The 16,678-nt window shown below is 39.7% G+C and overlaps 2 protein-coding genes across 7 annotated transcripts in view; one reads left to right on the top strand and one right to left on the bottom strand.

Moving 5' to 3' along the window:
- Positions 1-16,678, bottom strand: part of cog7 (component of oligomeric golgi complex 7) — a 47,129-nt gene that overhangs the window by 22,779 nt on the left and 7,672 nt on the right. Inside the window, exon 1 of one of the 3 annotated variants that reach the window (XM_023791679.2) lies at positions 3,026-3,157. The exons of 1 other annotated variant lie outside the window; for it this stretch is intronic. The gene's annotated coding sequence lies outside the window, so the exon portion shown is untranslated. Of the gene's footprint in view, positions 1-2,913; positions 3,158-16,678 lie in introns of those variants that run through there. One more of the 3 variants, XM_023791681.2, reaches the window with a different exon arrangement.
- Positions 3,064-16,453, top strand: LOC111833430 (interleukin-21 receptor-like). 4 transcript variants are annotated; one of them, XM_023791683.2, is made up of 9 exons: positions 3,064-3,201; positions 4,490-4,620; positions 5,650-5,761; positions 6,509-6,690; positions 7,028-7,182; positions 7,365-7,536; positions 7,775-7,871; positions 9,462-9,558; positions 15,370-16,453. In XM_023791683.2, the coding sequence occupies exons 2-9, from the start codon at positions 4,566-4,568 to the stop codon at positions 16,132-16,134; spliced, it is 1,635 nt and encodes a 544-aa protein (XP_023647451.2). In that variant the 5' UTR covers positions 3,064-3,201; positions 4,490-4,565; the 3' UTR covers positions 16,135-16,453. The 4 variants fall into 4 exon arrangements, with proteins under 4 accessions (XP_023647451.2, XP_072568673.1, XP_023647453.2 ...); XM_072712572.1 differs by lacking the exon at positions 3,064-3,201 and adding an exon at positions 3,306-3,329; XM_023791685.2 differs by lacking the exon at positions 3,064-3,201 and adding an exon at positions 3,989-4,038.

The raw sequence follows: 16,678 nt of genomic DNA on the forward strand, positions 1-16,678 counted from the left end.
AACTCCACAGCACCACCTCTCAGAAGCTATGTGTCATCCAAACAGAATTTGTCACTCAATTGACACAAGTTTCACAACTTTCAATAGAATGCTAGAAGATTATCAAGCCCAGCTTTGTGATTACATAAGACTGTATGGATCAGGAGAACAAAATGTAAGGCAGGGCAAGGTAGAAAAGTACCGCATATAATAAACAGATATTCTTTGAACAGAAACGCACAGTTAACACATACTCCTACCATCAGGCAAGAGTGGTGGTACGACACAGGAGTGTATGATCAAAGAACACAAGCCTGCAGAACATTATCTACCCATAAGCCATCAGGCTCCTGAGTGACTCTCACCCACAGCCCCTGCCCCAACACCACTGTTCTGTTGACACAATCAACCTCCAACCAATGCGGCCTGCATAATCCCCCCCCCCCCCCCCCCCCCACACACACACACACACACACACACACACAATGGACAGTAGTGCAGAACAGCTTGGTCATTTGCACACCCTTCTGTCTGTTGCACTAAATCTGCCACATAGGACTGCTTACAGTGTTTGCAGCATTGCACATTGTCTTTGTGGTGTTATTGATTAACATGTTTGGCTATCAACCAAAAGGCCATCCAGGAACAACCACTGTTTTAGTTCATTTCAATGTCTGCATTTACAGTTGTGTGCATTTCAGACATAAACTTTCATTTGACTTGTTTATTTATTCATATAATTACATTGCACATTGTTTACATATTTTTTCATATTTGTACTCATATTTATTGTCTTATTGTAAGCACCTCGATTTGTATTTGTTTTGTGTTCAGTTTGTGTTTACCCGTGGTCAGGAGTAACATTTTCATTGCTTAGTGTAACTGACAGTTTACTGCACAGATGACAGTAAATTCTTTTGATCTCTTGAAAACATCACAGCTGTGTTTCTATTCATGTGACTTAAAATAGCGACAAATAAGGATGCCTTCTACTGAGGACCTTAAATTAAAAGGTGTGAGACATTATCTCCTGCTGTGTTAACAGTGCTTTCATTATCACATTACAAGTGCAAGTATTTTATTGCAATTTATGCAGAATCACAATATTTATCTGGAATATTTCATTGAACACAGCAGAAATCAAACTGTAGAAAAGGTGGGCCCAAGCAACTAGAGGAGGCAGGACCAACCACTCAGATGTTTTGGTTCTGCCTCCTCTAGTTGCTTGGAGCCACCTCCTCTACAACCTGATTGGTTATCTCTCTGAACCAATGTCAAATGTCAAATGTGAAAATGTCACTTACAGGCTAGCTCAGGGCAGTGTGTTAATTACCTGAAGCTAGTGTCCCTCCCTCCCTGACAAACATAAATTATTTCTGTTGGTTCCGCTCATTGCATTATGTGTGATGCAGACAAATAAAATAATACCAACATCATCCCATTTATGAAGACTTAAATCGTTATTTTCCATTTTTGTGTCAATTTTAAGGTCCTTAAGAGATGGATTTAAATCATTGTAATACCACTTAAGCCCATTTTTAAAGATCAATTTAATGCTTTTGCGTAGTTTTTAATGCTTTTTAATCTATGGGTATCTGGCTAGCCTTAAAAAATGTGGGTAGTGTGTGAGTTATGACTAAGTGCTTATGATCAGAAGATCATCGGTTCAAATCCTGGCATTGGTAGAGTGATTTCACCATTTGGCCTTTGTGCAAAGCCCTTAACCCTAATTGCTCCAGGAACTAGCCGACTCTGTCTTCTTAATTTCATGTTGCTCTGGATAAAAGGGTACTCTAAATAAATGTACAGGGTGTCCATAAAGTCTTTTTACAATTTCAAAAATTTATTACAAAGGCAAATAAAAAGACAGATACGTGGAAATTATTACAAAATGAGTCGTAGATATTTAAGTTTTTTTTGCCCCATTTAATACACCTCTATATGGGCACCATTGGTTGATTAGATTAGATTAGATTAGATTAGATTAGATTAGATTAGATTAGATTAGACTTTATTAATCCCACAATGGGGAAATTCTTTGCACGAAGCACATCAAGACGGTACTCGATTCCTTGCCATGTTTCCTGTAGCATACCCTCATCAATGGTGGCAATGGCATCAGTGATCCTCTGCTTTAGATTAGTGATGTCCTGTACCCTTGTTTGCGATATAATTAAAAACTTTGATAACCACTCAGTACATAGAACAAATCTGATGAGGATATCGCATCAATTGCCTTTGTAATACATTTTTGAAATTGTAAAGAGGCTTTATGGACACCCTGTATATTTGTGCACTGTAGACCCCAGATTCTTCGGGAAGCTGATATGAAGTTAACATTTTGTCAAAAGGACTGCAGGAGAATGGCTAACAACCTGAACACTGAACCTGAACACTCTGGCCTCAGATATGGCATAACTGCTGTATCTTAGAACCTCATGCAAACACTTTAAGTAAATTAGGTCAAGCAACCACGCCACTCACTGAGTCCCTTGACATCAAGACCTCAGCATCTCTTGGTGGATGTGATTGAAATGGTTTTCACGTCAGACCTAATAGTAATCTATTATCTTCAGTAACCCAGTTCAAACACAGAAAATGTTTTTCCTGAAACACTTCTAGCAAACTGTGGCTAAAATGAGCAGCCTAACAGTTTCCGCCCTAAAATGATACGTCAGCCCATTGAAACTCTTTTCCAAGGTATTACCTTTAATTGGAGATTTCCTTGCTTTCTACTGTGAATAGTATTGCATTTGATGGTTATTTGTTAAGTAGATACCCAGGAACAGACACCAACAACTGTTGCGTTTAAGTTGGCCACTCAAAATGTCTTTTCACTTTAATTGAATTTATTGAACTAGAAACTTGCCTCTGAAAGCATGCCCTTTACTTTAGTTCACTTGACCTTTCAAAGCAAGAAGTGTCTCCACCTACCCCATCCCCCGATTTCGCAGATATGAAAGGTGGATTCTTTAAGAGAAGCAGAAGGCAGTGCAGAGTTTGTGCCGCTCTGGTCATGTGTGATAAGCGGTAACCACATCCTCACCGATGACGCTGCGCTGAAGCATATTGACACCATTAAGGGAACGCTACCAGATTCAGTCGAGAAACACCAAAGAACTGTCGAAAAATGACCCAGTCTCTCAATTAAGCCTGGAGCAAACTCCAAACTGATACCGATGAAAGCAATTTCTTTTCTGATTTATATCCGCTGTAGAATAGGTAAGTACACTACACTGCGTTATCGTTGAACAGTTGTTACTTGTTTTCTTGTGAATTTGAATTGCATTTCTGTTAAGCTTCCAGGCTGAACTCAACAAGTCTTTCTTGGTTTTTTAATTATTTTTTCGGTAATAACAATTATGTTGAGTAATTTTAATAATTTATTGTTTTAGAAATAATGCTTGGAAATCTCTCCGTTTTAATCCTCATAAATAAATGGAATGTTTCAATTCCCCATCTGGAATTCCCCAGTTGTGGAAAAATATATATTTACTTGTGATATCTATTCTACTTGGATAGAAATTGAGTGAAAATCACTGAGATTGTTAAGAGCATGTTGATAAGACTTTTTGTGAAGCATGTCTATATCTGGCTCGCTGAACCAAGGCATCATGTAAGCGACAATTAGTTCAGTGTTGACTCAGAGGAATTTTTTTAAAATTTCAAGGCATGCATCTTATATACCACAGAGAACACATAAGTATATGCTTATATGAATCTGCCTCTGAATCATTGCATTCACAAGTGTAGCGTTAATAATGAAACTAATGTTAATATTGAATTCTGAAACTCAAGCTAAGTCTGTTTACACACAACCTAAAGCTTTTAATTCAATATAACAAAATAGTACTAGTAAGCACTAGTACATAGGCATATTGGATGAACTGAAGTTATATAAGCATGCTAAAAACGAACATACTTAATTGCTAACCTTAGGAGATCTTTAATGGATATAAAACTGCTAGTGATCCGTTAATGTTCATGGATTTTAAAACTCCGAATCAAAACAACTTCGGTTACCCTGTCTTATAACTGCATTGCTGCTGTCTATCAAAGGTATACGAATGAACATAAATGAATATTACGTTTTATAAAAATACATATATATATATATATCTTTGACTATGACTTTTCTTACTTCTCGGAACTATGCTATTTTTATTTGTTGTTGTTCTCTGAACTATGAACAGCAAAGATGATAGGATTATGATTTCCTCTTTTTCTGTCGGGTCTTGGTCTGTTTTGCTGGTTTAAAAACAGAAGAAAGGCAAGCGTAAGGTTGGCAGAAGGTTAGTTATTTATGTAAATGAGGGGGAAAAAACGGAATTATCTTTGTTTTCGTGCAATGAGAGTAAAAAGCCCATTTCGCCAGGTGTAGGTTACAATATAATACAACAATGCTTTTAAAAAATAAAATGAGAAAGAAAGCTGCCAAAAGTGAATATGAACAAACAAAATATATAGTTCATTATATATATATATAATTTCTTTCTTTCATTGTCAAAAGGGTTGCTGGTGCTGTCAATGATGACCACAAGGAAATATTGAATGGTCCTCCTCGTTCGTGCGGCACGTGCATCACAATGGGAGCGCGAGTTCGGATGATTTTTCTCACACTCTGCGGCTCAATTCTGCTCAGTAAGTTTTCCAGTTACCGTTTTTTTCCATTGCTAATCATACTGGTTGGGCACATATAAGCTTTCTAACTAGGCCAATGTCAGTATTTTGTTTTGGTTTTCTATATCAATAGAAAATATATCTATGGTATCTATGTCAATATATCTATGGTTTCTATTCTGAAGTTAATTCATTCTTAACATATATTTGAAATGGAAAGTTCACAGATTTATGTTCACAGCTGCCTGTCTACTGCAGGGTTGGGGTAAGATTGGAATCTATCTCAGGCAGTGTAGGGTACAACATAGAGGACGTCCTGGCTGGGATGACAGGGCATGTGGGTATATACATAGATGCAGAGGTGTAAGAGGGGCATGGATACCCTGGCAGATTGAGGGGGCTCAGCACTCTAGTGGGTCGCCTGAAAAATGGCATGGTGGTGCCGTGGATAGCACTGTTGCCTCACACCTCTTGGACCAGGGTTCGAGTCTCCGCTTGGATTACATGTGTTTGCATGATCTTCCCATGTCATCATGGACTTTTCTCTGGTTCCCCCCTCAACCCCCCCCCCCCCACAGTCCAAAAATATGCTGAGGCTAATTGGAGTTGCATGTATGAGCAACTGGTCTGTGAGTGTGCCCAGTGATGCAGTGATGGGTTAGTACCCCATCCTGGATTGTTCCCTGCCTTGTGTCCATAGGTTCTGGATCTCCTGCAACCCTGAATAGGACAAGTGGTTTCAGAAAATGGATAGATATGTATATATCCAAGATATATATCCAAGGTGGCATTTAGTCAGGAGACCCAGCATTCCTAGCTACGCCCATGTAATCATGTACACATATTTTGGGCAATTTACAGATGCAAATGATCCTAACTGCATGTCTTTGGACTGTGGGAGGAAACCCGAGTACCTGTAGGAAACACATTAATGACATGGAGAAAAGAGGCTACATTGCTACTTATTGAGCAACTATGACATCATCGCAAATACTTAAGGAACTGCCAAAGCAATAGATATTTCCATAACCCCGGACTGTTGTTTTGCAGCTACATGGGGTTGTCAGCTGTCCTGCAGCACTGACTTCATCTCTTCCCTGAACTGTTCCTGCACAGGACATTTGCCCTCTGACATCTCTTACTACATTGAGGCTCATTGCTGGTAAGTATTTTTCCATTTGCGCTGTTCCTTTGTTTCCAAGGGTCCAAAGAGGCAAACATTCCTCTAAAAAGGTCACCTGTCTGCCATGGAACCGAAAGAATGACTTATATTGTCTTAGGCCATTTTGACCTTTCAGAAAAGTGAAGTGTGTTTAAAGACTTCCCAATTTTCTTTACAAAAGCTTCCCAAAAGACGAGAGGAGAATTTTCAATCAAAATATACAAAACATTTATGCTGATTGCTCATTCATTGTATCACATTTAATTATCACAATATTTTTTGTTTAATAATTGCACCTGTAATATTTCGATATTAATGCGTTGAGATGCCACTCCAGCATACATTTTTAACAGTGAAACTGCAATTTCTGCACTGTGTTTTTAATTGGAGGCCATGTTTCCTGTTCCTCATCATGGGCTATGTGATTCATAAAGAAGGGCTTTCATTCTATGGCTTAAAAAAACATTTTGCAGAAGTCTGGAGAGCTTGCTGTGACAGTGACTCAGGCTGCTTGTCTAACAGCACGATCGCATCTGCAGACGTGCCATTCTTCTTCCATACCTTTTCAATATATCAGTAAAAACACACAATCATCCGCCATGCGATCAACATGACCTCAGAATGATTGCGGTCGCTTATCGTGCTGCCAAAAAAACAGAAGTGGTAAGGAAAATGGTTCTCATAATGAGGCGACTCATAATAGACGTCCTGTTCAAGGCATTGTCGTTCTTCACCCGCTTTCAAAAGGGATGATTTGGACACCGTGAACGCGAGCTGTGAGATCACATCCCCCAGACCCTGGTGCATACTAGAACTGGACTATGAATTCAACATCGGATCGGACACAGAATGCAAAGTGTGGGGAACACCTGCAGACGAGTGGACAACAAGCCTGAATAGCTCAGTGTACCTTGTACTCGCCAGTCATGGTGAGTGCAAACCTTTAATGGCACGATGTCGCTATTGCAAATATAAAACACAAAGACGTTTTATGACAAATTGAACTCTAATCCATAAATGAATTGTATTGATGATGATGATGATGATGATGATGATCTTACTATTATTATTGTTGTTATTGTGATTTTTTTCCTTATTGACTTTCAAGTAATTCTGTAGATGTTAAAAAGTGTAGGATTATCTGTGTTCCATTAGTTCAGTGTGTAACTGGCATTAGTTCTACCAAACGTACATTTTCCTGTAGTGCAGTACCTTCCCAGTTGGAAACATGCGTGATCATTCACATTCCCAATCTGGCCTTCACAGTGAAGCCGCAGCCACCTTTCAATGTGTTGCTGCGGGAAAATGGCAGTAACTTCAACATCTCATGGGAAATGGTCTACACAGAGGACAAGAACATTTACTTGAATAATATGCTGATGTACAGAATCAGGCTAAGGCCAGAAGATGGTTCTAGCAAGGTAATGAAAACTACGTAGTATGTCCACTATCCACTTTTTAATAATAAACATTTAATCAAGTAGACCATGAAAATTACTACTACTTCCTCAAAGTGTAATTAACTTTGTTAATGCTAACATAAATCTAACCAGTTATAACTATGTTCACAATCAAAAGATTCTTACATTGGTTTTCTCATTAGGATCCTATATATTACACTTTAATTGAAGACCAGCGGTACATGCAGATCTCCTGCAGTAACTTACAAGGAGGCAAAAAGTTTATGGTGGATGTTCAAGCCAAGCCAAGCCGACTTTTTGAGGAAAAATTTCTGAATTACTGGAGTGAATTCAGTCAAACACTTCAACTACACTGTAAGTTTTGCTCATACCAAATTCTACTCAATAACTTCAATGTATTCATCTTTATATACACACATAAATATCAAATTATATATTTATATATGTATAATAAATATATATAATTCATAAAGATTGCTTAAACTAACAATAATGATTATTGTATACAAACAGATCTTTCAGTTATATGCATACCTGGGATGGTGTAATTCAATGCTCGTGTGTGTTTGTGCGTGTTCCTGTGTGTTTCCAGGTAATAAACCAGATGACAGAATATACCAGAACTGGATGCATCTTTTCACGCCGCTGCTTTTGGTGGCCTGCGCCTGCATCTGCTACTTGGGACGAAAGTAAGCATCAGCGTTTGATATAATTCCAATAGAACCCAAACCCTATGTACGATCTATAAAGAGCGGTAGGACCTCTCTTTCACTATTACCTGTAATAGTGTCTCTACAGGGGAGTGTAAATAACGGAACATGTTAGTCCTAGATTTCAAGCCTTACAGCAGGACTGCCGGCTCTCGTGCAACTGGAGGCTCACGTTTTCATACTCTCACCTCACACAAGAAATCTTACGGCAAATCAATATCATTCCATAATAAACCTAAAATTAGCTAGATCAAAAGCTTTGGGGCAGTTAGCAAACCCTGTGGACTATTTACAAGGTAATAAAACTCTTACATGTAGGCCGATGTAAATGTGAGTGCAGACTTGTCTCCACACTCCAGAAAATCTCACGCCGAACCAACTGACCCTGTTACAATAACACAAGCATTGCCCATTTTTAGTCTTTATTGACATTTGACTACTTTAAAACTTTTAAATGAACACACTTTAGAAAACAAATTGTGTAATTTTTAAGTGACAGGCAGACAAGTTTCTATATCTTTATGACTGTAAACTAGATCAGTGCGTCTGATGTTTTTGATCCCCTCTTGCTTTACCTCCTACGTTCGCAAACCACTAGCACTGCGAATCGTTTCTCGCGGCGCCACAGCGAAAATCCGACATGCAACAGGCACCCAAAACACAAGAAGTGCAGGAAGCTATCCGCTGTCGGCACTTGTTATGTCTGAAACTTGAAGACTTCAACTTCATTGCAGCAAGTGTGCTGCACGCTCATTTTCCTCTCAGGCTAGCTACCGAAATAGAGAGATATCCATTAGCCTGTTTATGTATATCTGTGGAGGTAGCCTGGATTTTAAAGGGTTCCGTGCATAGATTCCACTTTGATTTATTATTGTATTGCTATTTGTCCAATAGCCAGTGCACCCTGCAACCATGGTATACAAATTTCTCTGTGTTCCTACAAACACGTAAACAATGAAACTTGAAATTTGAAATGGTGCTTTTCTTCAGTGAGGTATGAATCGGGAGTACCTCATTATGATGACACAAAGTACCTAGAGGACACTATATTGATTAAATCACGTGTTACTTTGGTAATGTGGCACCTTGCGGTTGCACTCAAAATATATTGTGTAACACAAAAATATAATTAAACGCCACATCAATACATCGCTCCTCATCTGGATCGCTATAATTCTAAAAAACAAACAAACAAAATACTAGCTCTAACTTAGGGCAGCCGGCTCATGTTTTATCTCAAGGTACCTGCACTGACCCAGATCCGCCTCAGTCTATTCTTGACTATCTGCGAAACTAATATAAATGTAGTCTACAGCCAGTGGGGCTTCACATGTTTAAAGGGACGTAAGTTACCTATGTGATGTACTTTGTGAGTAGGTGTGCAGTGGGGCAGAGGAAGGAACAGCCCCTGCGCTCAACTAAAACCTTTGATTTGTGTATTTTTCGACTTTAGCGACAGTTTCTACTCATTTTTCTACTGGATTGCCTACCCTCCTCCCCGCAGGAGAGTCACTTAAAAATGAAAAGGCAAACTCGATTTACCGCCCCTTCCCCTCTCCCCCTCCCCAGAAGAGTGTGGCTGATGAAGGTGTGTGTGTGCAGCTACATCCCGAGCCCCGAGGATTTCTTCAAGCCCCTGTACCGTAAGCACGGCGGGGATTTCACGGTAAGCGCCGCACTCGCTGTGCTGCAGGGATTCTCACACGCACATACACGCGCAAAGCGAAGGGGAAATTGTGGGCAGGACCCTGACGCCACAGTGTGACAACACTTCACACCTAAACGGAAAATACCATGAGTGCAGATGTTTAAACGTCAGTACATGGCAACTATTTTTAGATGTTTATGATTTTGGGGGATTATTTCAGAAATATTCCAAAGGGTAAGAGGATGGGGGGAAATAGGGGCTGCCCAATTTTTTATTTTAATACAATTTTTTTGTTGTTTTTTTATTTGATCGGCAGTTTTTAAATTTATTTTCATATTTCGAATGCCCATGACAGCCATTAAATTTTGCATAAACTAGCTAAGTAATGAATGAACTATCAATGATATAGGAATTGATGTTATAGTAAACAGGAATGTAAATAATATATGGTATATTAAATTTAAATATATGCAACATTTATACTATGAAATATATTGAGTACAATTATATATACATTAGCTACATGCTTTCATTTCCTTTTATTATAGGTGCCTCTACAGATTTTGGCTCCATGAAAGCATACCATATTGGCCTGCCACAAAAGGCCCCCTGTCACTCAGGGGCCCTTGATAATCTGAACCAGATTATGGACACTGCAAACATTCGGGGCTTCGCCCAAACCTCCGCTGTTTGCGGTTATGGTCCCCTGGGGAGATCTTTTCCCCATTTGCGGCAGCAATATGCAATGTGCTTCAAATCATTTGAGATAATTGAATGCCTAAAAATCTATACATCTTATTGGGAATAACATGATAGTTGCAGCATCTGCTGTATATGTCTATGCTTAAACAAAGTGAAATCAGCTAATGCAGTCACAGCTGATGCCGTATTTGTAAATGGCGGCTAAGGATGACTGCTCTTACACACTGCGGTGATATGACTGAAGGGAACACCATACACAACCCTCCATGGCAATGTCAGGGTGGACCTATAGATGGCGATATTTCCCCAGTAGTAGAACTTTTGTTCCATTGATTTGCCAATGCAGTCAGAGATCGATGGGAAGTGACACAATATTGAAGTCATTTTAAAAGATTCGGGGCCTTTGAGAAAACATTCAGGGCCAGAGCTCGGCAATAAGTTTGTGCCCAGTCCTGGGTTATTCCCTACCTTGCCCCCCTAGCTTCACAGAGAGGCCCTGGACCATTGGACTCTGCATAAGACAGGCGACTATAAAAAATGGATGGATGGAAATATATGGTAAAATTTCATACTGAGTATAACACCATAGAATTTTTGGATATAAAATTGTAAAATTTGCAGTGCTACATAGTCACTGACTTGCGACTAAACTCACACTCAAGTCACAAATTTGATGACTTGTGACTCAACTCGGCAAAACAGATGGAAAAACTTAGACTCGACTTGCACTTGAGGGCAAATGACTCAAGACTTTGACCCGACTTGGACCCTATGACTTGAGAAGACTTGAGGTTATAATCCCCCTCTGGGTACCATAACGTTAATTTTCTAATTTCAGTATATATTAATTCTCCTCAGCCTGCATTTTCACTTAGCTGAGATAGGTCTCCTGAGATTGCTTGATTGTTTAGATTGTAAAGAATGCATCACTCAATGCATATACACAGATGTAACTGTGCGAGGACAAACGTGAGTGGCACTCTCTTTTCAACTCTCTGCCTATAAAGAACATATCCTACAACTTACTTTTGGTTTTTACTGCAACACAGTTTAATCACTAAAGTTAAAAAAACTGTCATAGGTAGGGACTCAAGTTACATGACTCACAACTCGACTTGGACTTGAGTCACAAATTTGATGACTTGTGACATGACAGCAAAAATGAAAAGAAAGACTTGGACTTGACTTGGACTGAGGGCAAATGACTCAAGACTTGACTCCGCCTGCAATGTTTTAACTTGAGACTTGACTACGACCCGCCAAACAATGATTTGTTCCCATCGCTGGTATCACACTGGATATTGCCTATGAACATTTGGATTTCAGATTATACGATGGATGGATGGAAAATGTAATCACTTATTCTGGTGAGGGTTCCCAAGTCACATAATATTTATCCAGATATATTCGGAAAAGAATAATGAAACATGTTCCAAAGAAAATTCATTATAAGTGATTTGGAAACAGTTCCACCGGTATGCACTAAATATACAGTACATCTAGAAGTGGTTTCACTGTACTTTTATCTCAATCTGTAATTCATTGATCTCACTATTAACAAAACTCGTTTGTTGTGGGTTTGTTTATGCGCTGTGGAGACACAGCATCTAAAGTTTCCCGGTCTTTACGTCTTCCCGCCGGTCGTGCAGTACAGGGATTTATTTTTGGATGAAATGAATGAAGCAAATTTGCCAAATACAGTCACTTCATAAGAGTGACCACTAGATGGAGGCAAAACACTGACATATGGAAAATATAAGCCGTGCTAATTTGCGATACATGCCTATATATGTTAGCGTATCATTGATTTGTAATTCCGATGATGATTAACTTTAGCACTTATCGACCATCTTGTTGTAACTTTGCTGTGCTAGATATGAGATCTCCGAAGTCTTTTCTGTGTTTTGTTTAATACAGTTTCACTCATAGCTTTTCACCTGTCGCATACAGAGAAAACATATAGCGCTAACAGTGCACTGTCTATTACAGTATACAGTACACTACTGTATAAACATTTATGAATACTAAAAATGTTATAAATGGTACAAAGGTGACATTAAAACAATATCTAAATGTTTGACACAAACCCAGTACCAGTACAGTATGCTTGAAATATCGGTGAGGGGCGGTTCCTCGTTTATCGACCGATTTGCTTAACGACCTAGTCGTAGGATACAGTTGTAGCGCATACAAACATTTAAAATTTATTATTGGTTTGTAGCACAGGTAAGAAACATATAAAGAGATGTGAGAGACTAGTACACATATGTAACAGGTAGTTCCTAAGAAGATTCAAAACTCTGAGCAGACAGACACTGCTTATTAAAACTAAAAGATGATCTGATGTGTTACTCAATTGTTTATGACACTATTTTTGCTGTTCCCTCTGTTCCCAGCATAGTCTCACAGGCTTATTCCACAAGTAGGCCTACATTTCTTACAGAAAAGAAAATGATGTGAACTTTTGAAAACCTTAGAGCTTTAGAAAAGCCTCTCTATAAAGTTTATGTGCTCATTCATTAATTTCCCAAAGTATTCCCCCAATTAAAGGCTTGGGATCTCTACATCATTCTTAAATTCCTGTATTCAATCCTTGTAGTCTTTCATTCGCACGTCACAGTAAATACTTCTACCTCTTTTAACAGTTTACTGGTTTATCCTGTTAACAGTAACATACAGAATGGGGTTTTAAAAACAGTAGTCATCAAAGTAAATGTGTATCAGATAAGCATGGTTAGTTCACTCACAGTGTTACCACCACATGCCGTTTGTTCGTATGTCAAGTAGGTGAAACGTTTTACTGGTGTATCAGCCGTTGGTTGAATCGGCCAGTTAAACAGAGGAGCTACAATAACCCCATCGTGTGTTAAGTTTTTCTTAGTCTAAAGCTAAGTGCTAATGTGAAAACCGTCACTTAAGCAAAATGTAATATACAGTACAGTATATGGCACGTACCGTGGGCTCAGGAAACTAACATATGAGGACTGCTGCTCGATTGCCTTATTTTTAGTGGTTCTTACACATATCTTACAATGCAAAGTGCCTGTTCTTTTTTTGTACTTTATTTTCACTTTAGGTCGCTGTTTGTTGTGAATATCGATCCACTCATGGTGAAACCAAGCTGTTCCACGCAACTCAGGGAGAAAGTTTCAAATTGAACTTGTCGTTGAACTTGTAGTGAAACGTGAAAGCTCTAAGGCAGGCAAGGAAAAGAACTTTTTTTCGTCTTTTATCTTTCATCTACAGAATAACTTTTTCCTGTTTGCATGATTAGGCCGGTATCCTCCATACCGATCTGTTTGGAGGCTTCTGCTCCATTTTATCAGTTCATGATTGCAGAAATACTTGTTTTTTTACATCAAAGAATTTAAAAGAGCCAGATATTACACAGGGAATGTATCATTAAACACCACGTGAAGTTGTTTAAAAGGTCTTTCAAGGGTCCTTTTTCATGCCATTCAGTTTCTTTTCAACAGGCTATTGCTTTATTTAGCTTACTTAGGACCTGTATTGTGAAAATCCATAATAAACACAGCTGTAGTATTGATGTTGATGATAATAATAATAAACCAAAGTGTGAACAAATGTGTTCAACCAGATGTCTTCACCATTTAGCCGATGTGAAGAATTGTTATGCAATTGTTTTGCAACTGAAGCTAAGATGCTTGTGTTGTATTAATTGAGCCATTCACCTAAGACTACCAACATAAAGTACGTACCTGCTATGCTTGCTTAAATTAAAACAAGCCTCTTCTTCATATAGGCCCTGTTAACCAATTTCCTATCTAAAAGCTGTCCGTATTATATCAGGTTTGTCTGTGCGGCTGACCTATATCTAAAATTACCTTGCATGGCTCACATTTGTGTCGTTATTGCCTCTTACAGAAGTGATCCGAGTGATAGGTCTGAAATAAATAGACTTGTGTATGGGGTCTTTAGAAAGAAAATGGTGTATTTATAGGTTTAGTGTTTGTGCTTTAAGACCAGCATTGCACAATGCTGTGCGAAAGGGTTGCTGTGAATTGTCAGCTTCCCTACAGACTGATTTTGCTCACAATCCATGTAAAAGCATTTAAATGAGAATGCAGGTGGTACTTTGCTGTAGTGCAGTCTCAGTTTTAATTAAATTTGATAGAACTGGCACCCTAAAAGTTAACTCTTAAGAACAGCTAGATTGACAGGATAAAACAGGAAACCTCATGTTTTAAGATATGATGGTATCAGATGGTGTTTACATCATACCATGGTTCTGCTGCTTCAGCACTGGAAGTTTTACTCTAGAGCCAGAATACAAACACGCTCGGTCTATACTATGAAGATATAACTCATTTATACTGAAGATCAAAGTAGGGAATTTAAGGTGTAGTAATAGGGGTTAAGAGCCTTACCCAAGGGTTCAATGGTGAAAGCATTCTGCAAACAATGCAATTTCAACCTTCCGATCAAAAATACAACCCCCACATACAGGACCAACGCCGGGTGCCATATCAAATGCTAGGTTCATTTTTTTTTTATTTAGCAGTTCAAGTTAACAACTTAATATGCGGACGTTAGCCGCTATGCCAGGGTTACCCAATTCCGAGAAATGTAACGACATCTTCTTGCCTATGACCTAACAATAGTCCCGGAATGCAACAGCATCTTCTTGCCTAATACCTAAGACTAAACATTAACCCCATAATTCCCCAACCCCACCCTAGTACCATTCTTCCACACTATTAAACTTGGTAATTAGCTGATTTTGGTGTCTGGTGAGCAGGGAAATCTACAAGCTGTGTTGGATTCTGGCTTCCCAGGACCGGAACTGGGGAACCCTGCCTGATGCTATAGTGTCTGACCATAGTTAAGAAGATGCAGTAGAAAGTAACTCTGTTAAAATGCATTACATTTATGAACACTCTAGTCCAAAGTGATGCACAAATGAGGCAGATAATGCATATAGCTGTCAAGGAACCAACTTGGGTATCAGTGTAGTTAGGCTCAGCTTAACTGCACTGAAAGTGCAAAAATTTGTCCCAAGAAAATGTGGAGTGAAGTGTGTATTTACTGTACTGTAACTGTGCATTGAACTTGACTGATGCCCAATCCTTATTACTCATAGTGATGTCTATGTGATTGTAATTGCAGAAATGGGTAGGCCCCACATTTGTCTTCGGTGAGTTCGACTTCATGGAGAAGAACATGGAGGTGGTGAGCGGGAAGCAGCTGTGCTCCACCGTGAAGTGTGAGAAGGAGGCCGAGGAGAGCAGTAGCAGGTGCGGCAGGGGAGGGAAGTGCTCAAGCAGTGGCTTTGCCGCGAACATTCTAGCCCAGAGCTCCTCCCAGCAGAACCTCCTAGAGGGAAGCAACAGGAGCCAGGACACGCTAATCTCCAGCGGGCTACTCTCCATCAACACGGTCACGGTGATCGGAGAGGAAAGCGGCTGGGATCCCTATCGTGGCAGTTGCCCCTATCCAGCGTTCAGACTGGAGGAAAACCCCAGCAAGGAAGATGAGGACCAGCTGACCGTGGAGGCCACACAAAGAGCAGCAATCTCCAGTGGTCACACATCAGGTGGCAGGAGGATCTCCACAGAATTGTCTGGCCAGCTGAGGCTCTTCAGTTTGCCATGGAATCTGGCCTCTAGTGGCAATGAGGTTGAGCAGCTCTCGCTGGACTCCTTCAGCTCCGCTGAGCGTTCAGAGGATGGCTACCCCAACGTTGTGCTGGACCTGGATACTATTGACAGTGGATTCCTGGAGTCGGAATGCAGTAGCCCTGTACAGTCTGACTTCAGCAACAAGGAAGATATAGAGGACGTTGTCATTAGTGTGCCACAGCATTCGCGCACCAACTATGTCAAGCAGTGGGTGAATGCCAATTCAGCTCCAGATACGCAGGCCGACGTCTGAGTGGCGGACATGAAATTTTTCGGTACCCTTCCCGAGATCCGTGTCTCGATACAATCCTGTCTCAGACAATAGCTTGGACTTCAAGGATTGGATTGTGCTCTGACAGGCACAGTCAACTATGGGAACTTATATAGACAGATGTGTGACTTTCCAAAACGTATCCAATTACCTGAATTTACCACAGGTGGACCCCAGTCCACTGAAGGATGATGAATGGAAACAGGATGCACCTGAGCTCAATTTCGAGCGTCATGGCAAAAGCTGTGAATACTTATGTATATTCTTTATTTTTAATAAATTTGCACAAATTTCAAGCAAACTTTTTTCACTTTGTCATTACGGGGTATTGTGTGTAGAATTTTGAGGTAAAAAATGAATTTAACTCATTTTGGAATAAGGTTGTAACATAACAAAATGTGGAAAAAGTGAAGCGCTATGAATACTTTCCGGATGCACTGTACAGTGGGCACAGGCTCACCTAAATTGGACAATGGAAGATTGGAAAAACGTTAGCTGGTCAGGAGAGTCTCAATTACTACCGCAG

The sequence above is a fragment of the Paramormyrops kingsleyae genome, chromosome 5, assembly GCF_048594095.1.
Source record: "Paramormyrops kingsleyae isolate MSU_618 chromosome 5, PKINGS_0.4, whole genome shotgun sequence".
NCBI classification, from domain to species: Eukaryota; Metazoa; Chordata; class Actinopteri; order Osteoglossiformes; family Mormyridae; genus Paramormyrops; species Paramormyrops kingsleyae.

Excerpts from the sequence above, each read along its gene's own strand:
- LOC111833430 (XM_023791683.2), top strand. The coding sequence starts at position 4,566 with ATGGGAGCGCGAGTTCGGATGATTTTTCTCACACTCTGCGGCTCAATT. Across the intron at positions 4,621-5,649 it reads CTGCGGCTCAATTCTGCTCA|CTACATGGGGTTGTCAGCTG; the intron begins GTAAGTTTTCCA and ends GTTGTTTTGCAG. Across the intron at positions 7,537-7,774 it reads TCAAACACTTCAACTACACT|GTAATAAACCAGATGACAGA; the intron begins GTAAGTTTTGCT and ends GTGTGTTTCCAG.